Genomic DNA, 22,329 nt, shown 5'->3' on the forward strand with positions numbered 1-22,329 from the left:
TCCTCACAGGCCTGAAGACGAATCTCAACAGCCAGAATTTTCAGACTTGGAACCAGGATTGTCATCTGCACTACGGAGCTCTGAACCTTTGTCTAACTTCTCCCCACCTGAAATCGGTCTGGCCACCTTCACAAACTTCTGATACAGTAAGTTGACCTTGGGATGGTTATGAGGTAGTATGGGGAAGCGGTCTTCTTAAAGGGTTCTTTCCATGGTGACTTCCTTGGCAGGATTGTGTCCCATTGCATGAGCGTCCTGCTTCCGTGACACCTTGATTCCCTGGATAGTTCTGTTCTCCTTCCGGCCCAGCATTTTTGCCTTGAGTCCACCCAGGCTTTAGCAGTTGCTCCTCAGCAAACGTCACCCAGGATTCTTGACCTCTGAGGCGGAACTCATCGTGAGAAACCCGTCCTATCCTTCGGCCCTCACTACAGAAGAAACCATCCTTCTCCCTGCAAGGTCCTGTCCGTGAAAACATGTCTATCCTTACATTTTGGTGGCACAAAAAGTTGCAAGCTAATTGTAAATTTCCCTTCTCTAACAGGGTTCTTGGAAAAATCGACCCCTGCCTCCCAAGCGCCCCCCACCCCCACCCCCGCCCGCCGTGTTCTTTCGTTTCCTCCCGCCCGCAAGCGGAACCTTAGCGTCCCGGTCCTGGGCCATGGGGCGGAAGACACACTGCAGCGTAAGAGCCGCTTCCGGTCGTAGCCGGAAGTCCATGCGAGAGGGGGCGGTCCTGCGTCAGGTGATTGGAGTCCGCGTAGGAAGGTTCCGAGGTCCGGCTGGACGAACTGCCGTCGCGGCCCGGGTGGTTGCGGAGAGCTGACGGGCGGACCGTCGAGGCTGGCCTCGAGGCGCGCGACGGGAGCAGGGACAGGTGCGTGAGGGGCTGTGGCGGCGGCTGGTGGCTGCTCGGGTTGGGGGGCGGGGAGCAGGGGTGCCGCTTCTCAGGGCCCTGACGCTGAGACACCTGAGCCCGGGGGCGCCGAGACGGCGAGCCCCGCGCTGGCCCGGCCCGGCCCGGGGGAGGATTCGGGCTGCCTTGGGGGCTTTCCGTCGGGGATTCCAGACGGAACGAAGCCCCCCCCCTCCCCAGGAACGCGCCCGTCGCCCTCAGTTTCCCGCCCCCGAGGCCGCCCCTCGCATATGGAGCGCGTTTGTTTGTTATTTCATCCCCACCTCCACCCCCACCCCGCGCTCTGAAACCCCTTGAAAGGATTTGCGCTGTGTGGAGGAGCCGCGGTCGGGAAGCGTGATGGGCAGAGTTGAGTTTGGGAGCGAGCGAGCGAGCGAGAGAGAGACACGGGGCTTCGAGACTTGGGCGGTCGGCAGCAGATGGTGCTTCGGGACGCAAACGCCTCTCCCCCTCCGGGCCTCAGTTTCCTCATTCGTCAAGCAGGAGCGCCATGTCTTCATGGCCATCACCCTTGAAAACCCTCGGGGGGCGGTGGGGAGGCAAACCTCAGAAGAGTTTGGATCGGAACCCGGGAAGTTGCTTTTTGATTGTAAGCCCCAGGGAGGCCGAGGTTCCTGATGTTTGAAGCCCGTGTGTTTTCCTGGTTCCGAGGCAGCGGGAGCCAGTCCGGGATATTGGAAAGAATGAGGATGGTTTGCCCAGAAGCGAACATCGGGTGGAGTTTTCCAGACAGGGGCGGGAGTTGGGGATGGTGGGGGGTGACGATGGTGGAAACGGCTTTTCTTTATCTTTGGGGCTGAGAGAGGCGGAACACGACCCACAGGTGGCTTCTAACAGGAAGAAGACGGGGTTTTGACTTTGTAAGACTTAAGTTTTGTGGGCACAGCCAGCAATGCTGTGGGACCCACGCCCAGCTCAGTGCCCCAGCGTCCCGCCTTCTGCTGCTCTAGGGGTTGAACTAGGGTGCACACAGCCCTTTGGGCTTGGTAGAATAGTGTAATGCTGCGTAAGGTGATGCCAGCAATGGACTGGATTACCTTTGAAGGCAAGGTAGTGAATGGGTATTCGATGAAGTCTCTTTCCCACAGCAAGCGTCTGATTCTCAGTAGTAGTTACTTTGAATCTTCTAGCTCTGACTCTATCCTCCGGGTAACCATGACTTCCTTTTTCCCTCCCCTTTTTCTTTTTCTTTTTTTTTCTTTTTGGGTCACACCCGGCGATGCACAGGGATTATTCCTGGCTCTGCACTCAGGAATTACCCCGGGCGGTGCTCAGGGGACCATATGGGATGCTGGGAATCAAACCCAGGTCGGCCATGTGCAAGGCAAACGCCCTACCCGCTGTGCTATCGCTCCAGCCTCCTCTTTTTCTTTTTCTTTTCTTTTCTTTTTTTTTTTTTTTTTTAAGTTTTGGGGTCACACCTGACTATCCTCAGGGCTCTCTGCTCAGGGATCAATCTTGGCAGGGCTTCAGGGGATCTTATGGGGTGCTGGTGATTGAACCTGGCTTGGCAACCACCTTCCCCACTGTTCTCTCTCTCCATCCCCTCCTCCCTTATTTCTTCACCTCTCCATCCTCCTTGCTACATCTTCTGGTTAGTGGATCAGAACTTACATCAGCTTCCCCATTGTGTCAAGTATATCTTCCTTCTTTTCTAGGACTTTGGAAAGGCCGGGTCTGATAAAAGTTCTTAATTGTTTGTTGAAGAAATAATAAAGCAGGGTCCCCACCCCATGGATTTGAAGCTTTTTTTTTTTTTCCTTAGACAATTTGAGGAAATGCCTCTGCAGACTTTGTTTGTTCAGACTCCGGTGAACTCTTCAGATCACAGAATTGAGGAGTCTTAGAATGACTCCTTGGAGGTTATTCAGACCAGCCTTTCTTCCCTGGGACATAAATCACTCTTTCATCCTCTTTCCCACCATATGTTATATAAATGCCTGATCTGCTGAGAATTTTTGCAATCTGTCCACTAACTTTCCCACAAGCATTTAAGATCAGACCTTTTATGGACTTGACTTGCCAGTATATCCTTACTCATCTGTAATTTGTGGATGATACTTCTAGGATATTATTTTTCTGATAAAACATTAAAGCTCTAGGGGCTGGAGCAGTAGCACAGTGGGTAGGGCGTTTGCCTTGCACGCGGCCGACCCGGTTTGATTCCCAGCACCCAGCATCCCATATGGTCCCCTGAGCACCGCCAGTAATCCTGAGTGTAGAACTAGGAGTAACCCCTGTGCATCGCTGGGTGTGACCCCACCCAAAAAAAACCACTAAGGCTCTGGCGCTCACTCGAGCAAACCGATGATCAACGGGATGACAGTGATACAGTGATTAGTGATTTACAAATCTCCAAGTAGATAATTTTTTCATAACCTGCTAGAGTGCTTCTGTGGCCAGAGAGTCTATGACCCAATCCTGCTCACATTCTTTCTTCCCCTCAGGGCCCCAAGAAACAGTTGATATTGAATCAGGGCTTCCTATTTGTGTTAATTTACATGCTTGTTTCATAGGATTTTTTTTAAATTATGAAATACTTAGATATTCAGATTCTGGGTAGGATAATCTTAATTTGGTGATATCTTTAACCTTTCTTATATGAAAATTTCTTTTTAAAAATGTATCTAGGGATGGGCTGGAAGCAATAGTATTGCAGGTAGGGAAATTGCCTTGCATGCAGGTCCACCTGAGTTCAATCCCAGCGTCACATATGGTTCCTCTATCCTGCCAGGAGTGATCTCTGAGCATAGAGCCATGAATAAGTCCTGAGCACAGCCAGGGATGGCCCAAAATCCCTCCCCCCAACATTTTTTTTAAATAAAATAAAAATCTAGGGGTCAGGGATGTGACAGCAGCAAAGCATATACCTTCATGCAGTGAGCCCTGGTTTTGATTCCTGGCACCATGAAGAGAAATTAGTGAAATAAATAAAAATAGCTTTTAAAAATAGAAGCCAACATTTCCATAGTATGAAATAGTCTTGAGAGTAGTGGCCATAATTCTCTAGACCACTAACCTCAAGTGATACATCTGGAAGAAGTATTCTATGATATAAATACGTTAAGGAAGCTACGTGTCATCCCTTCTTGGCGTTTCTCAGTTTATATACCACATGAAAGGCACTGAGATATCCTTCAAACTTTGAAATGCACAAGCCTTGTTTAATCCTTATTGCCAAACTTAAATGATATGAAGTATTTTGTTTGTTTTTGGGCAACATCCAATAGCTGTACTTAGGGGTGACTATGCACTCAGAAATCACTCCTGGTGGTGCTTAGGGGGACCGTATGGAATGCTGCAGATTAAATCCAGGTCCAAGGCAAGTGAGTACCCTACTGGTTGTACTATCTCTCTGGCTCCACTGTTTTTCAAATGGTTGCGAGGTATCAATGGTTTGCACTTGCAGAAATATTTGTTTTAGGTTTATAGTGTTACTGTACTACACCCACCACCAAAGTGCCAGTTTCCCTCCTTACTGTCCATAGATCATTTCCCATCCCCCTGCATACATAGCCATGCAATCCCCTTTTCTGGCTTGGTAAATTCAACTCTGTTGTCAGTGTCAATTTTTTTTCATTGGACGTTATCCATTTTCTTGATTTGTCTACTGCAGATGAGTGAAATCATCCAGTATATCTTTTTCCATCTGATTTCCCTTAACACAGCACTTGCTAGTTCCATCCATGGAACTAGCACAGTAAGAATTTGGTGAGAAAGCATTGGGACGGGGGTTTGAGGGGAAGGGGAGATGAACCATGCAGCGTTGGAAATTTAACCTGGTGCTCCCACATGTGCCCCAGCCCTTTGAACCATGAACTATTTTTCTAGCCCGGCACTTGTTTTTCTGGTAGTGGTGGAGTTATGGGCTATAACCAGCAGTGATCAGGGGCTATTCCTGGCTCTGTGCTCAGGAATACTCTCCTGGCAGTGTATCATGTGGTGACAGGGGTAGAACATTTGTGCACAGCAAGTGCCTTAGACCCAGTATTATTTCTGCTGATCTAGTCAAGTTTTTAATCAAAAATTTCTGTGAAAGCACCATAATTTACCAAGTTATTCATAATACAGTTGTTCAGGCATTAAATGTTCCAACACTAGTCCCATCACCAGTATCACCTTCCCTCCACCAGTGTCTCCAGTTTTCTACCCACCACCCCAGTCTGCCTTATAAGCAGGTACAAAGAAACTTCATACTGTTTGTTAACACAAAAGCAAATGGAATTTTCAAAACTTAGATCAGTAAAAGCCAGTTTGTGATAATTGTTGTATTTTTACAATAGTGTAACAAAAAATCATTGAGGATTTACCGGGCTGGTTTGTGCTAGATTAGACTTCTGTGTTATTATTTAGACTCATTGGGTTTGGTGGTCTTCTACAAAACTTTCCCATCAGATTTGCTGTGATCCTGCTGGGCTGATAGTACTGTGAAATTTGGAGGCTGCATACATAGCCATGCAATCCAGGAGCATTGGAGTGGTTGCTTGATGAGGTTCAGTGGTGAACCTGAGCTGTTTCTATGTCGGAGGGTATCAGGTATGGCTATGTGCTGCTGTGCCTTCAGGCATAAAGGGGAATCTACCTGCTCCCATCCCAAGAATGTCCCAGAGTTTTCATCTTGGACCTGTCCTGGGAAGATTCTGCGGTGTCATGCTTTTCACGATTAGTTATGGGCCTGGGCCATTTCTCTGCTGGAAAGATGGTGGGTGTTTGCAGAGGCTGCTGTTTTTTTTTCCCTCTGGTGTTTTGGAGGGATTTGCCAGTCCCAATTCTGAGAAGACCCCAGAGCTTTCAGCCTGCATACTCATCCCATCTGGGAAGATTCAGCTGCTTGTGCTAAGGTATAACTTGTTTGTTTTAATTTGTATTATATTTTTAAAAGTTGTTCACAATGATTTGTTACATTTAATATTGCAACAACATTCCCACCACCATTATACCTACCCACCATCATATTTCGAATGTTTCCACCCCTATCCCCAAACCCTGCCCCCAAAACAGGACCTAAGTTATTTTGTATTGCTTGTTATAAATAATCTAAAAGTGATCCAAAAATGTTTCCTTAAAGGAATGTGTGTGAAGATTGTTGTAATTCACCCTGGAGCCAGTAAGTCCTTGTATAAGAGATTACCAACAAATAAAATGTGGCTGCTTGCTCCAGGAATTCTAAAATTTTAAATATTAAGATTAATTTCATTTTTTGTTTGTTTGTTTGTTTGTTTTCAACTGGACAGTGACTTCAGGGTCCAGAGGCATCTGCAGCATATCTCGTTCTGTATTGCTCTCTTCAGAGAGCTTTATTTGTGTGTCTCTTGGTCATGGCCAGCATTAATGAACTTAGGTGGTGCCAGAGGCAGCTCCTGGGCATGACTGCCAGGCTACCAGAAGCACAGGGAGATGGAGGGAAGTCGCCCATTCCTGACTCCACTTGAGCCTGGTGATTGCAGTCACAAGTCCCGCATACCTGGGTTTTTCAACAGATTCAATCATGGATAAGACTGTCTGGTGTTTTGTTTGTTTTGTTTTGTTTTAGATCCTTAATAACCGTAGAGTTTTGAAGAGGATTGGCCAGTTATTTTATGGAGAGTCTCAAAACTTTTTAGATATGACTGAACATATCACAAAATTCATCATTTAAAAGTGTATATTTCAGTGTTTTTCAGTATTTCACAGTTGTGCAGCCTTTACTAGTGTCTTTAGTTTTGGGGCACACCCACTGGTGTTCCACTATTATTCCCCTTGCTATGCTCAGGGTACCATGCTCTATGGGGATTGAACACAGGTCTTCCGCATTCACCGCATATAGTTAGCCCGTTGAGCTATCTCTCTGGTCCCCAACACCAGTGTTTTAATTCCAGAACATTTTTGCCAACCCCGGAAGAAATCTTGTGTACCTTAGCAGCTACTTCCTAGCAACAACTCTTCCATATTCCTGGAAACCATTAACCTGGAATCTCATAAGATGTGATTTTGTTTGTTTCTGGTTTCTTTCATTAAACATACTGTCTTCATGGTTATTCATGTTGTAGCATTAGTGCTGCATTACATTTTTGTTCATGGGCCCCACACCCTGCTCTCAGGAAATCGCTCCTGGTGGAATTGGGGGTCATATGAGATGCTGAGAATTGAATTTGGGTCATCTGCATGAAGAGCATTCACCTTACCCATTATACCATCTCTCTGACCCCTTAAAGCATTTTTAAGTGTATAGTTCAGTAGCACTAAGTACATTCACAACGTTTTGCAACTATCCCCACTATTGACTTCCCAAACTCTCAACAGAAACTCTGTACTCATTAGGCAATAACTCTTCATTCTCTTCTTACCCTAGCTCCTGATAACCTTTAATCCACTTTCTATCTCTGGAATTTACATATTGTAGATACTCCCTACAAGGGAATCATATAATAAATTTGAGTTTTGTAGTAAAAATAAAGAATTTTTTCCCCTCCAATTAAAAAAATTGTGATAAAAATATATTACATGTAAGTCACTGTTGGCTTTTTTTTTTTTTGCTTGTTTTTGGGCTACAGTCAGTTGCCCTAAGGGCTTTTTATAGCTCTGTGCTCAGGGATCAGTTCTGGCAGGGCTGAGAACCGTATGTGGTACTAGGAATCGAACCTGCCTGCTGTGTTAAGCAACACTATTCACTGTTTCTTTGGCCCTGGTGGCCATTTTGAAAGTGTATAGTTTGGGGCTGGAGAGATAATACAGCAAGTAGGGTGTTTGCTTTGCATGTGGCAGACCCGGGTTCAATCCACAGCATCCCATATGGTCCCCAAAGCCTGCTGGGAGTGATCCCTGAGTGCAGAAACATGAGTAAGCTCTGAGCACAACTGAGTGTGGCCACTCCTACAAAAAATAGTCTGAATAATACTCCACTATGTGTATATATTACATTTTGCTTTTATTCGTTAATTTGTTGCTAGACCCTTGGGTTGCTTCTACATTTTAGCAATTATGAATAGTGGAGTTATGAAATAGTTATTTCTTTTGGACACGTTTTCAACTATTTTGGCTACATACCCAAAAAGGAATTTGTTTGTTCACAGGATAGTCACATTATTTATTTATTTACCATGCCTGACAGTGCTCAGGGCTTAATCCCAGTTTAGGGGTCATCCCCATCAGTTCTCTGCCATGCCGGGGATCAAAACCAGACTCCCTGTAAGCAGGCTGGCGCGATAGCACAGCAGGTAGGGCGTTTGCCTTGCATGCACCCAACCCAGGTTCGAATCCCAGCATCCCATATGGTCCCCTGAGCACCGCCAAGGGTTATTCCTGGGTGCAGAGCCAGGACTAACCCCTGTGCATTGCCAGGTGTGACCCAAAAAGAAAAAAAGCTAAACCTATTGATCTAGCTCTTTATTTCTTATTATTTAAGTGACTGCCATACTATTTTTATAGCAGCTGCACTATTTTACATTCCCACCAGAGTGCATAAAACTTGTAGTTTTTTCATACCTCATTTACACTTGTTATTTTCTGGGGGTTGTTGTTGTTGTTATTGTGTTTGTTCCTTTGTTTTTTTATTTTTGGGCATACCAAGTAGTGTTCAGGCTTCCCAGCCCTGCGCTTAGAGGTATCACTTCTGGCAGGACTGAAGGGGCATTATGAGGTGCAGGGGGTTCAAACCCAGGTCAGCAGCATGCAGGACCTTAACTGGGGTACTTTTTCTTTGTAGGAAAAAAAGACCTTTATTTATTTATTTATTTATTTATTTATTTTTAGAGAAAACAGCTAACCATCCTACTCATTTTTTGTAGGTTTTATTGCATTTTGCTAATAGGGATGTCGAACTTTTTTTTTTTTTGGCTTTTTGGGTTATACCTGTTGATGCACAGGGGTTACTCCTGGCTTTGCACTCAGGAATTACCCCTGGTGGTGCTCGGAGGACCATATGGGATGCTGGGAATCGAACCTGGGTCAGCCGAGTGCAAGGCAAATGCCCTACCCGCTGAACTGTCACTCCAGGCCCTTTCTTTCTTTCTTTCTTTCTTTCTTTCTTTCTTTCTTTCTTTCTTTCTTTCTTTCTTTCTTTCTTTCTTTCTTTCTTTCTTTCTTTCTTTCTTTCTTTCTTTCTTTTTTTTAACATCTTTTTGTGTTATTAGCTATTTGTGCATTTTTGGAAAAATATCTATTTAAATCCTTCCCCCACACACACACTTTTGGCAATGCTCAGGGGCTGTTCCTGGCTCAGTGCTTGGGGTGCGGGGGGGATCATTTCTGGTGAATTTTTTGGGGTTGTATGCAATGCTGGGCATCAAACCCAAGCCTCCCATATATTAAGCTCAGGCTTTCTGTCTGAGCCCTTTGTTCATTTTTTTTCCCTCTTCCCTTTCCTTTTGTTGTTGCAGGTGACCAAAGTCATGCTTACTGTGTTCACTGGGGGTTTCACTCTTTTTAGTAGTGTGCATTTATGTTCTAGTTGTGATCCCTGTGATTCCCACACTTGTGCTTACTTAACACGCTTCTGGCCGCAGTGTTTGCACATCTTTCCCTACCTATCTATATGTACTGAGATTGTCCTCTTCACTGTGGTGCCAGGGGCCAAACAGAAGATCTTCTAGACTGCCTGCTGCATGCCTGACCCCCTCCGTCTGATCTCTCTACCCTCCCTCCTCCACACATGGTAGTGCTCAGGGCCTACTTACTTACACTGTAATGCTCAGGGGACCATTTGTGGAGCTGGGGATTGAACTGGAATTGATCATGTACAAGCAAGTGCCTTAACCCCTATACTATCTCTCCTACCCCTCAGTACTTTTAAAAAACTATTTTTAACAGTGACATTCCTGTTCTGAATAATATCTTACATTCTTGAGGAATTCTTCTAAGGATACTGATTGTCCACAGCTACTTGACTAGATTGATTCCTATTATGTGGTACTGTTCTCAGCGGTCCTTGGGCATCAAATCTATCAACCCCCACACATTTCTGAGATGCCTGTCCCTTTGCTGAGTAAGGCACTTGGAACCTGAGTTCAAACTCAAGACCATATGTATAGACACATCAGTAAGGTTCTGCCTATTAAGCACATTGGCTTGGCAGTTGGGAGCTTTGGCTCTGACTGGTTCTATGACCCTACACAGGTGACCTCATGACTTTGAACCTTAAACATTTCAGCAGGTGATGCTGGCTATGGTGTAAGTGTGTACCTCAAATGTAGACCTTAAAGATTAAATGATTTATATTAAAAAGTGAGCAGAATGTTGCCTGATGTTATTCACAGTGATGGAAAATGAAACAAATATCTCCTGATTTTTTGATTCTGCCTTCTTGTGTACTTAGTGAGAAACCTTCCAGTGGAAAAGAGTTATAATTTCTTGAGCACCTAACTATGTGCCAGGAAACTCAGGTAACTCTCCTGTGAAGAAGGTAATAGCTCCATTTTCACGGATGAGTAAAACAGGTTCAAAGGGAAAGAATGGGGACTGGAGTAGTAGAACAGTAGGTAGGATGCTTGCCTTATATGTGACTGTTTCAGGTTCCAAACCAGCACCCCATATGGTCCCTGTCACTTTCACCAGAAGTGATCCCTGAGTGTAGAGCCAGGCCTAATCCCTGAGCACCTCCGGATATGGTCCAAAAACAGGAGAGAGAAAGACAGACAAAAGGCAGCCAGTTGGATAACCACAGGTCATTTAACTCTTGCTCCACCTTTAGTAAACTTCAGAAAATTCACTGAGTGGCTGAAGAGATAGTACAGTGCTTGAAGCGCTTGCCTTATGTGTGGCCAACTCTAATCTCCAGTACCACTTGTGATTCCCAAGCGCTGCTAAGTGTCGCTTCTGAGCACAGAGCCAGGTAGAGTCCCTGAACACTGTTGGGTATGGAACCCCCCACCCCTTTGCCAAAGTGTATGCTTTACACCCTACATTTAATCCCTGGCACCATATCACCCGAGCGGTGCTGAGCACCAAAGTCGGGAGTAGTCTCCAAGCGTCACCAGGTATGACCAAAATAACAAACAAGACCAGAGAGTATAAAGCTTAAGGAACTTGCCCAGCTTGCTTAACCCAGCAACAAATATGGTCCCTAAGCACTGCTCCGCATGACCCTTGAACACAAAGTCAGAGTGGCCCCAAGCATTGCCAGGGATCATCCAAAAAAAAGAAAAAATGCAAATAGCTGACCCTAGAATCCTTACCCAAGTATGTGTGTTGTTTGAAAATTGTTCTCTTGAGGCCTAGCACTATACATGAAATACAATGGATTTTATAGGGAATTTAAATATCTTTCTAAGCTGCCAAAATTCCTTATGTTACTTAGTAAAAATTTTTTTAAACACAAATCATTGGCAGGTATGACATGTCAGGCCAATGTACGAAGGGTAAAGCATTTGCCTTGCATGGGGCCAGCCCTAGTTCAATCCCCATCACTACATATGGTAGAAAGGTTGAGAAATACAGATAAGTATAAGAGACTGAAGAAATTTTGCATAATTTCACTGTCCAGAGTTCATTACCATTAATGTTTTTGGCCTCTTCCCTAAGTTTATCTGTATCTTTAATTTGTTGATGCAATGTAGTCTGTTCATATTTTGTATACAATTTTATATTCTGCTTTCCATTTAATATGATATAATCTAAATTTTCGTGTAAATAAAATCTCTGGAAGCGTCATTTTAATGACTGCAGCCTAGCATGTGAGTGTATTAGGTTTTTAGTCAGAGCACGGGCTCTAGGAGGAAAGGCTGCTGGAATTACAGAGCCCACTGGTGGTTAGGCGCTTCAGCAGTGATACTGAAGGGCTCATGGGACAAAGCCTTTCTGCCTGCCTGAGTCCCAGCTCTCGCTTGTGTACCTGCTGGGCTTCCCTACATTGGACTTGCCCCAGTACGTTGTCCACCTGTCCTGGGAGCTGAGTTCACCTCCATGTGTCCCTGCGCTCATTTTCTCTGGTACACACTTCTGTCAGTGCCAACCACAGGGTTGCTTTACTGATTTTTAAATTGCCTGTGTTTTTATCTGTGTGTGTGTCCCCTGTATTTATTTTTGTGTGTTCCCCTTTATTTGAGGTGCTGATGATTAAACCCGGTACCTCAGCATACAAGGCAAGCTCTTTTACGATGAGCTACAGCCTGAGCCCTGTGTCTCTTTAGAATGAACACCCCCCACTGCTTTGTTTTTTGTATCCTGAACTTCTTTTTGTTTCTTTTGCTTTGGGAGCCACACTCAGCTGTGCTCAGGGCTTATTCCTGGCTCTGTGCACAGGGGTCAACTCAGGCAGGGCTCAGGGGACCATCACGAGTGCCTGGGGATTGAATCTGGGTTGGCTGTGTGCAACGCAAGCATCCTACCTACCGTACTGTCGCTCTGTCCCCTGGATCCTGAACTTCTGGCATACAGGATTGCATAGGAGTCAGAGAATAGTTGGTTGACTACATAGGGAAATGAAGTAGTTATCAAGGAAAGGGCGTGTGCAGCCCTGGGGAAAGAAGCCACCCCTGTCATTCAGCCTCCCTTTCTAGACCTGAAGGCTTTTAATGCCCATGGCCTTTCTTGAGGCCCATGCCTATGAGCTTAAAACAAAAACAATTCCTTTGAGCCTCTGAAATTACAGTGCTTGATTTTTGTGTGTTCTGTGTTCCAGTCAGCTTTTTCAGATTCTTCCACACCCACCTTCTGTGAGTGTGATGTAACGTTCATGGAACACGGTAATTGTCTCTGCCTACAGGTGGTCCAGGCACAGCCTAGGGAGCAGCCCAGACATGCTCAGGTACACCATGGTTCCTGACAGAAAGCTTCATCTCTATTAACAAATGTGCCCACAGGAACAAGACCTCTGCTGGAATCCCTCTTGGACCATGCCTGTCTTTTATCACCCAAATTTATAATCTCCGGAGCCAAGATGAATATTCTAGATACTTCTGTATATCAGGGCTGAGGAATTTTTTTATTTTATTTTTTATTTTTGCGGGCTGAAGAATTCTTAAGAGTTAAAGTGACAAAGAAGGCAGATAATAACTGCGTTCTCTAGAAACTGTGAACTGAACACAAGAATGTTACAAAGAGATTTCTTCATAGGCTCAAGTTCCCTAGTGGTTCCTGCAGGGATAAGCAGATCTGGCATTCTCTTTCTTGCTCGTTTCCTGTGAGGTGGGCCAGGACAGCTCTGGAAAGGTAATAGGACTGAGACTGGTAGTCTGTCAGCTTCCCAGCTGCCAGGCTCTGCGTTCCTAAGGGATTACACTGTATTGCACATGTGTGTTAGTCCCATTACCACGTGCCTCTCTGGACATCTTGAATTTAGGAATGTCTTTCAAAACTAGCTTGTATCTTAAATAAGCATTTCTGTCCCAGATGGACCGATGGGTGATAGGTGGTTTTAGATGGCAGCCAGCTTAACCTTTACCAACTCCCAAGTTATCTGTCCTGTCTAGAGTCCCTGGGGTACTATAGGCAAAGAGTGTCTGTTCTGCTGGACATGCCCTGAGGTTCCTCTTCCTCTTAAACACCATTTTTGTTAGAGTTTTCCCTGTTACAGAGCTGAATTTCCAAAAATGTTTAGTAGAGAATCTGAATTGAAGGCTGGGGGCATTTATTTAAAAACATAGATTCTTGGGCCAGAGTCAAGAGTACAGCAGCAGGGGCTGGAGTGAGATAGCACAGCAGGCAGGGCGTTTGCCTTGCACGCGGCCGACCTGGGTTCGATTCCCAGCATCCCATATGGTCCCCTGAGCACGGCCCGGGGTAATTCCTGAGTACAGAGCCAGGAGTGACCCCTGAGCATCGCTGGGTGTGACCCCCCCCCCAAAAAAAAAAAAGAGTACAGCAGCAGGTTGGGCACCTGCCTTCTACGCAGCTGATTGGGGTTTAATCCTCATATGGTCTGCCACATGAGGTTTAAGTTTAAACCTTTGAACCCCAAGGTCTGCCAGGAGTGATCCAGAGTCAAGAGTAAGCCCTGAGAACCATCAGATGTGACCACCAAACTGACCAAATATAGATTCTTGGTGCTAGGAGATAGTATGTAATTGTTAGGGCACGAACTAGACATGTGCCTAATCTGGGTTTGGTTTCTGGCGCCACATGGTTTCCCAAGCGTGGCTGGCTGCAAACCCTGGATATCCCCAAGCACTGCCAGGGAGGTCCAGGTAATCCCTGGCACCGGTATTGCAGGGTCCAGGCAGGGCACTACATCCTCAGGCTTTTGCATTAAACCACTGACTGTGAATTTCTTTTGGGGTCTCGAGGTTTCTTGAGCACTGTTTATGCTATTTCGTTTTTGCAGAACTTGGAAGTTTTTGTTCTACAGAAAGTCCATATTCTGGACCTGCTGATTGCATCGCCCTGGAGTTGATTAACAACAAATACATTCATGTATGCCCTTGTTTTCTAAAAGCAACTCATTTGCTTTGGAGATTTTATGGTTTGTCTGTGTTTGAAGAATACTTTATTATTGGTGCCGTGTGCTTTTTGGGGTAGAATTTGATCTCCAGTTGTGCTGTTGTGCTTGGGTCACACCTGGTGGGAGAGGGACCCTTATGCAGTGCTGGGGATTAAACTCAGGCTGCATATATTCAAGGCTTTTGTTTCAGCCCTTTGAGCTATCACCGCTGGTCCCTCTGTTTGTTTCTTTCCTTTCTTTAAAGTATTTTTTGCTCTTTTGTTTGGGGCCATACCTGGCTATGTTTAGGACTTATTCCTGGCTGCTCAGGATCAATCCTAACAGTACTGGGAGATTATAATGCAGTTTTGGGGATTGAACCTGGGACAGCCACATGCAAGGCAAATGCCTTACCCACTGTACTATCTCTCTGACCCTTTGTATTTCTTAAGTCACATCAAGCAATCATTAAGATTGCTCAGTGAATACGATTGTCTTTATGCTATGTTTATGGCTGTCTTTTCACATCTGTACATACAATTTTTAAAAATTTGGAGCTACAGGCTGGAGAGATAGTACAGTGGGTAGGGCATTTGACTTGCACATGGCTGACCCGGGTTCGATCCCTGGTACCCCCATATGGTCTCCCAAGCCAAGCCAGGAGTAAGTCCTGAGGATCACCAGGTGTGGCTCCCATCTAAGCAAAAATAAAAAGATAAAAAAAATATAGTTATTTGGAAGAGGTTAGTTTGGACCACATCAGCAGTGCTCTATGACTAGGTGCTTGCTGCCCATGTGGGGCTGGCTGTTGGATCTGGGGCTCCCATATGCAAAGAGCCATTTCCCTGGCCCTGTAGTCCTTTTTTCAAAGATTTTTTTTTTTTTTTTTAGAGACACTTAACGGGTTCTTGAACCAAAACAACGAGGAAAAACCTAAACATGCCTCTCAGAAGCAGACACCGTTCTAGGAGATCAGATAAATATGGAGAGGAAGGAGGACTAGGTCAGGGAAAAGGACTAGGAGCCATGGCCAGCAAGGCACTGGTGCTGTTGGCAGCCGGCTGCCCTTCTGGGACCTTACGTAAAATGATGTAACTGAGTGAAAAAGCGGCAGTGAGCAGTTCTTCTCTCCCTGCTCAAGTCTCTGAGTCGCCTTTGTGAGGGATGCTCGTTGAGTCCAGAGATCGAGGTTGCTTGTGCGTAGGACGGCTCCTTGTTCTGAGAACTCTGACATTTGGTCCTTATCTTCGTATTTTCGAAGCTGCGACCAGGCAACTGTTGTGCTGCACCGGTGAGTCAAGTCCTATGGCAGGGCTGCCTGCTTCTGAGAGTGGGTGAGAGGACCTGGAGTGCGACACAGGCTCAGAGCTGGAGAGGGGCAGCTAGAGGACCGATAGACCTGGCTTACAGGTGAGAAAACTGTAGCCAGAGAGATTTAAAGAGGATTGCTGAGCCACCCAGGAAGCCGGAAGCTAGTATCCAAGCCTCTGGTTCTCTTGATCAGCCAGCATTCCCTATTCAGAATTTCTGAGTTGGCGAGGGTGACTAAGTTAGACTTTTGACACATCTTAGTCTGTGTCCAGGATTTCTGAGTATCTCTTGGTGTTGGTCCGGGTATCCTCGTTAACTCCTTAGCAGGTTCTTTGAGTTGGAGACTGATGTGTGGTCTGTTTTCCCACACTCAGTATTTGACCAGCTTTCTGTGGTGATCCCATGGTATTTATAATAAAGTGGCTGTCAAAATATGATCCCCACCCTTGGCTCCGCATTAGTTAGCCCAGAAGTTTCAGCCACAATTTCCTAAAGAGATGGACTAGGTCCTGTTTGCTCAAAATATGGTCCGAGTATACCTGATGATTTCCAAGGCTATGACAATAAAATTTTTCACAAAGATACATATATATATATATATATACACACACATACATATAATGTTATAATATGTATATTATAACATTTTACACATAGTAGTTTTTTCTTTAGAAGAGATGAAAACTGCCTTCTTTAAATGTATTGCTGTTGGGTCTGAATGTTACTATAATAGGTAGAATGCTTATCTGACACATAGCTGACCCGAGTTCAATCCTCAGCATCCCATATGATCCCCTGAGCCCTGCCAGGAGTGATTCCTGAGCAGAGTCAGGAGTAAGCCCTGAACACTGCTGGTGTGACCCCTTTCTCCCACACCTGGACCAAAAAAAAGATTAAATGTATTACAGCTAAAAAGTTTATTATTTCCATGGGTTCCCAAATTTATTTGACCTTTGAGAAAAAAAAAACAACACCTTACTACTCAGCATCCTTCTGGAAATATACCTCCTTTAAGCAAACAGAAGCACCTTCCAGTTTCACCCACTGGATTGTTCTAGCTCCTCCTAGGGAGCTATATTGACCACTCTGGGAAATGCTGGTTTATTTGTGTTCTGTTTTTGGGGAGCCACACCCAGTGATGCTCAGGGGTTAATCCTGGCTCTGAGTTCAAGGATCACTCCTGGTGGGCTTGGGGGACCATATGGGATATCAGGGATTGAACCCAGGTCAGCTGTGTTCAAGACAAGCAAGCACCATACCCTCATACCCTACCCGCTGTACTGTCACTCTGGCACCAGGAAAACTGGTTTAGAGAATTTAAGGTAGGTGGTATTATAATCCAGCCAGCAAGGGAATGCAAGATTGTATATAGAAGAATTTGTACCAGATGCCTTTTTCAGTTCTTTCACTTACTAATATTTCTTGGTTCTAGGTAGGGTTTTCTTAATACTCTAGTGTGTACCAGTCACAGCCTTCTGGCCTGAGCAGATTCATTCACCAAGGAAAGGATGACCAACATTAGAAGACAGCCTGTGAGGGTCTGGAGCAATAGCAAAACGGGTAGGGCATTTGCCTTGCACATGGCCAACCCAGGTTCAATTCCTAGCATCCCATATGGTCCCCCGATCACCGCCAGGAGTAATTCCTGAGTGCATGAGCCAGGAGTAACCCCAGTGCATCACCAAGTGTGACCCAAAAAGAAAAAAAAAAGCCTTTGAATGCTGAATTTGATTGAGCATGTATTTGTCACCTGTGCTCATCCTGGAGCCTATAAGAACAGTGAGACAGGAACTTCATTGTTGTGAATGACGGTCTTGAAGGTGCTTTGTATTTGTGCAGTTTGTGTGGTATGTTCTAGGCTACGGTAATGGGTTTTTGATCATTGTGCTCTCAGTGGTGCCCCATGACTGTTATCCTTTGAAGCCTGTGACGTGTGCTCAGGGGTTCAGTCATAATATGAACTAAAATAAACTGAGAACAGACAGGGACATAAGAATGAAGGCAGGGTGAGGGTGTTCTGCAGACATGGGCAGTCAAAGATAAAAGACTCCTTGCTTTTCAGGATTTTCTTGGAGAGAATCTTCACTCAAGAGCTTGTCAGCAGTCCAGGATGGCAAGCAAGGGACCTTCGGCCTCAGCATCACCTGAGAACTCCAGTGCAGGGGGTCCCAGTGGCAATGGTGCTGGTGAGAGTGGAGGGCAGGACAGCACCTTTGAGTGTAACATCTGCCTCGACACAGCCAAGGATGCGGTGATTAGCCTGTGTGGCCACCTCTTCTGGTCAGTATATGCACCACCTTCCCAGGGGCAGCACTGTCTAGTTTAGAAAATTCGGGCACTGGGTTACCATGGAGCACGTGATTTCCCACATTCCTCATAAACTCAAGTCCAATAGACAGGAGATCTTGGTCTTCATCCCAGCTCTCCTGTTCATGACCTGAGTGGTCTCAGTAAATCCTGTCCTCATCCTGAACTCCATAACCCTCCATTAAAGTTTTCATACTCATCATTTAGTGACACCACTGTGCCACTTGCTGTGCTGAACCCAGTGGTGGTATAGCACAGTGGTTAGGAGCAAGGCAAGCCAGACACCCTTGTTCAGAATCCTCATTCTGCCACTTTACTGAATGATCCTTGGACAAGGCAATTAAACAGTACTTGGCCCCATTTTTCAGTGTTGTTTGTAAGCAGTGGTTTACTCTGGATAAAAGGTTTTAGCTATGGTTTTAGTAATTGTCACAATTTATATCTATGGAAATGAAGTAGCGGCTCTCTTTCAGCCTGCAGGCCTTCAGAATTCTTTCCTGGCTCCTAGAATCTAGGTGAATGTTTAAAATAATTTTTACCATTATGGGGCCAGAGCGATAATACAGTAGGTAAGGTGTTTGTTTTGCTTGCAGCTGATGTCGGTTCAGTCCCTGATGTTGCATATGATCTGCCAAGCACTGCTAGAATAATTCCTGATTGCAGGGTCAGGAGTAACCCCTGAGTATTACCAGGTGTGTCCCCAAAACAACAACAAACAAAACCAAGAATCCCACCTTTCCTTCATGATTTTAAACTTTTAAAGAGGCAAATTGGGGTAACAATGCCAGTTAAGGAAAGGAATATGTGCCATCCCAAGGCGGGTAATTGCCTACTAAGGGACAGCTATATGCATTATTGGATTCTTCTTAGATACTGAGGCTACCTGATTAATAGCATCCTGGATAGAGATTGGAGAGTATTTAGAAACTGTTTCCAAATAGTTAAGGGAGGCTAGGCCAGATAAGGAAACCCAAATTTGACTGACTAGGACATAGTGCTACCGAATATTTTTGAGGAGGGAAGTGGTGTGAAGAAAGGGTCATTTAAGCAATATTAAGATGTTTAAGTTAACAACTAGTATAAAAGAAACTTAAGGAAAGATCATTTTAGTGTGATTTATTTAAATTACATTCTTTAGCAGGACTGGGGAGAGAACACAATGGGTCAGGTATTTGTCTTGCATGTGGCTGACCCAGGTTCAACCTCATATGGTCCCCTAAGAACCACCAGGACTGATCCCAGTGCAGAGCCAGGAATAAGACTAGAGCACTACCAGGTGTGGCCCAGAAACATTATACAAAACAATTATACTAGTTAGCAACTAGTATATAAGGTAAGAAATTGGTGAATGAGTAAAATGAGGAATGTTTTTTTTGAGGCTCTTGCTCTGATTATTTTGGGATGGAGGTTTGAGCCATGATTTGTTTGTTTGTTTGTTTGTTTAAGGCTCTTGCCATGATTGTTTTGGGGTGAGATTTGGGCCATACCTGGTAGTATTTGGGCTATTTCTGGCTGTGTGGGGAGTTGCTGCTACTGGTGGTTTTGCGGGGATTACCCCCAGGACTTCCACATATAAAACATGCAGTCAGTCCTTGAGCTGTCTGTAATTACTTTGATTCAGAAACTGTTACTGTCAGCCCTCTTCTGAAATTGGTGATCCCCAGAGTATCATAAAACTAGGACTTGATATGAGTGATAAGAGGCAAAGCATTTGCCTTACATGCTTTCAGTTATGGTTTGGTATCTGCCACCACATATGGTCCCTGGGCATCACCAAGGGTCACTTCTGAGCTCAGAGCCAGGAATAACCCCAGAGTACTGCCAGGTGTGGCTCCAAAACAAAGAGAATACTATTGAAATGGTCATAGACTAAAAACATGAAACAAATGCTTTCAGTCAGGGTCCCTTGTTCTGGGAAAATCTGCCAGTCTTTCTGTGCCTTACATCTTTAAAATGAAAATAATTGTACTCCCTCAAAGGTGAGTGGAGCCATTCAGTAACATTACATAAAAAGTTATTTGGCCACATTGGGCACATAGTGTTACTAAATAAATGACAGCAGACTGGGAGTGTGACTTAAATGGTAGAGCATACTTCTTACAGTGTGAGGTGCTGGGTTTGATTTCTAGCATTTTGTGGACCTGGAGCACTGTCAGATGTAGCACTGCCCTGCCTTCAACACCTCCACTGAAACAGAAAAAAAAAAAAAAAGACAATTATCATTGTCCTAATCCTTAAATTTCCTATAAAGGAAAGTTACTTCTGCTTCTCCCACAGAGGATGCGATTTCCTGAGCAGGGATTCCTCAGCTCCATTTAGAATGGCATTTGCATGTTGACGCTAGAAGCAGGTGTCTCTTACATTCAGGGAGTTTGTACATCTAGATTTTTGAAGCTGAATTGTTTAGGAATTAAAGGAATGATCTGAGTTCAAACTTGACTCAGTAGGAGAGGCAATTGATGAGGAACAGAAATCATGCCTACATTTTCCACTGTTGTGGCATAGAGCAGGTATGTGCAGTATGTAAATTGTTTGATGAGTGAGTGAATGACTGTATGAGGGAATCAATTAAGATTGATTGGAAAATCTGCAATGAGGACTAGAGATAGGTTGAAGGACTAGAATGCATTCCTTATATTCTCAAGGTGCAAAGTTTAGTCCCTAGCAGCACATCATCCCCAAGGACCTCTGGACTGGGTGTGACCCTAGTGGCCCCAAGCACTGCCAGCGAGGCCTTATTGGCATTTAGCCCTGCATCACCAGGCCCAAGCACTGAGCCAGTAGCCCACACAGCCAGTATCCGAGTATCTAGAAGCCCCTGGACCTCCTGAGCATTGCGTGGAAAGGCCCTTCTAACCCCTCACCCCAAACCTGGACTTAGGGTAACTTTTCCTTAGAGTCTATAAAAATAACTTCTTGTACCCAATACTAGGTTAGAGGAGGATTAATCACCCTAAAAAGTTAGCTGACTTGGCATTTTAGACCTGGCACTTGAGGTGAGCTATTTCATGTTTCTGAGTTTAATTTTGTCATTTTTCAAATTATAAATTTCAGCATTCGGAGGTAGCTCAAAGGGCTAGATCCCATGCCATGCATGCAGGAACACTGAGTTCAGTCCTCAGCACCATTCCCCCTATCCAGACCACTGGGATAGCCCAAGTACCTAGCTTTGCTGAACCTGTTTGGCATTCAGAGCCAGACTGAGTGGTTCCCAGGTTCCCAGAATACTGCTTGGGAAACCAAAAACCCAAAAGCAGGAGCAAGTAAATGAAACATATCTTTAAAAAAAGATTGAGGGGTTGGATAGATAGTATAGTGGATAGGGTGCTTGCCTTGCGCAGAGGTTCAGTCCTTGGCATCCAGAGAAGAGGGAGATAAGAGAAGTGTTTCTGGTTTGTTCAGGGCTGCATTCTGATCTCAGTGGAATACAGAAGAGCACAATTATAGCACAAAATACATACATTTTGATGTTTTTAGGAATGGTCAGGAGTAGTCCTTGAGTGCAGAGCCAAGAGTAACCTCTGCACACCACCGAGTGTGTCACAAAAGCCAAAAATAGGTAAATGAATAACAAATAAAAAATAAATAAAAGATTGGGCAGCAGCTTCTGTCTTGTAATTCATTAAGCTGAGATTAAAAAAATAAAGCTGAGATTTAGAATGTTTTTCTCCCATACTCATTTTTTTCATTAAAGATGTTATGCAGTAGATCTGAACATCCAGGCTACTTCCTGCCAGAGTTCTCAGGGCTGAGGACAGCCTGAAGACTTTAACATAGATATAAATCCACAGATTTCCTATGAAACCTCCAAGAAGACTGAACCTATTGAACTGAGTAAAATAGTGTGTTAAGCATACGTGCAAGCATCCCTAGGTGGTTTTCCTTCTAGAGAGTCCTTAGTTTTTATTTGATTTGGATGCCACTACCCTTCAAAAGTTCACTTATAAAGAATGTGGGTCTGGAAGAGTCTGGGATCTGGAGGTCTTCACAAGTAATGGAGGCCCAAGGCTGGTGACAGGCATTTTGTCTTCATGGCCTCATCATTCCTGTGGTTTTACTCATTCTTTTTTTGACATCGGCATCTTCTGACTAGTGATGCCTTCGGACTCTCAGTGGATTGTAGTGATTCTTTTCCCCCCATTTTTCTGTTCCCAGCATCTTCAGTGTTTCTGCTAATGAAAGCGTTTTTCTCTTTTTCCCCCTTCTTTCTCCTTGATGACTGCTTGCCCTTGGGGACTCTGGCAGTTGGCCATGTTTACATCAGGTAAGATGCTTTTCATTTTACTTTGTCTTTCATCAGCTGTGGTTGCACAAGGCACTCCTGGTCTCAGGAGACTGCTGTCAGAAGCTGCAATCTCCTTTGCTTGTGGATTCATTTGCTTACTTTCCCCCAACTCTCTATCCACCTGCCCACTGACAGAGATTGATGAAACTGCAGGGTGGTTAATGTAATACCCAAGAT

At 44.8% G+C, this 22,329-nt stretch overlaps 1 protein-coding gene across 1 annotated transcript in view; it reads left to right on the plus strand.

Annotated features, from left to right (window-relative positions):
- The first annotated feature begins 717 nt into the window (after positions 1 to 717).
- Positions 718 to 22,329, plus strand: part of RNF185 (ring finger protein 185) — a 35,896-nt gene continuing 14,284 nt past the window's right edge. The window contains exons 1-3 of the mRNA XM_004615565.2: positions 718 to 877; positions 17,623 to 17,840; positions 22,113 to 22,131. Coding sequence (XP_004615622.1) covers positions 17,671 to 17,840; positions 22,113 to 22,131 — 189 coding nt within the window. The 5' untranslated portion in view covers positions 718 to 877; positions 17,623 to 17,670. The remainder of the gene's footprint in view (positions 878 to 17,622; positions 17,841 to 22,112; positions 22,132 to 22,329) is intronic.

This window comes from Sorex araneus, chromosome 9, assembly GCF_027595985.1.
Source record: "Sorex araneus isolate mSorAra2 chromosome 9, mSorAra2.pri, whole genome shotgun sequence".
Lineage (NCBI taxonomy): Eukaryota > Metazoa > Chordata > Mammalia > Eulipotyphla > Soricidae > Sorex > Sorex araneus.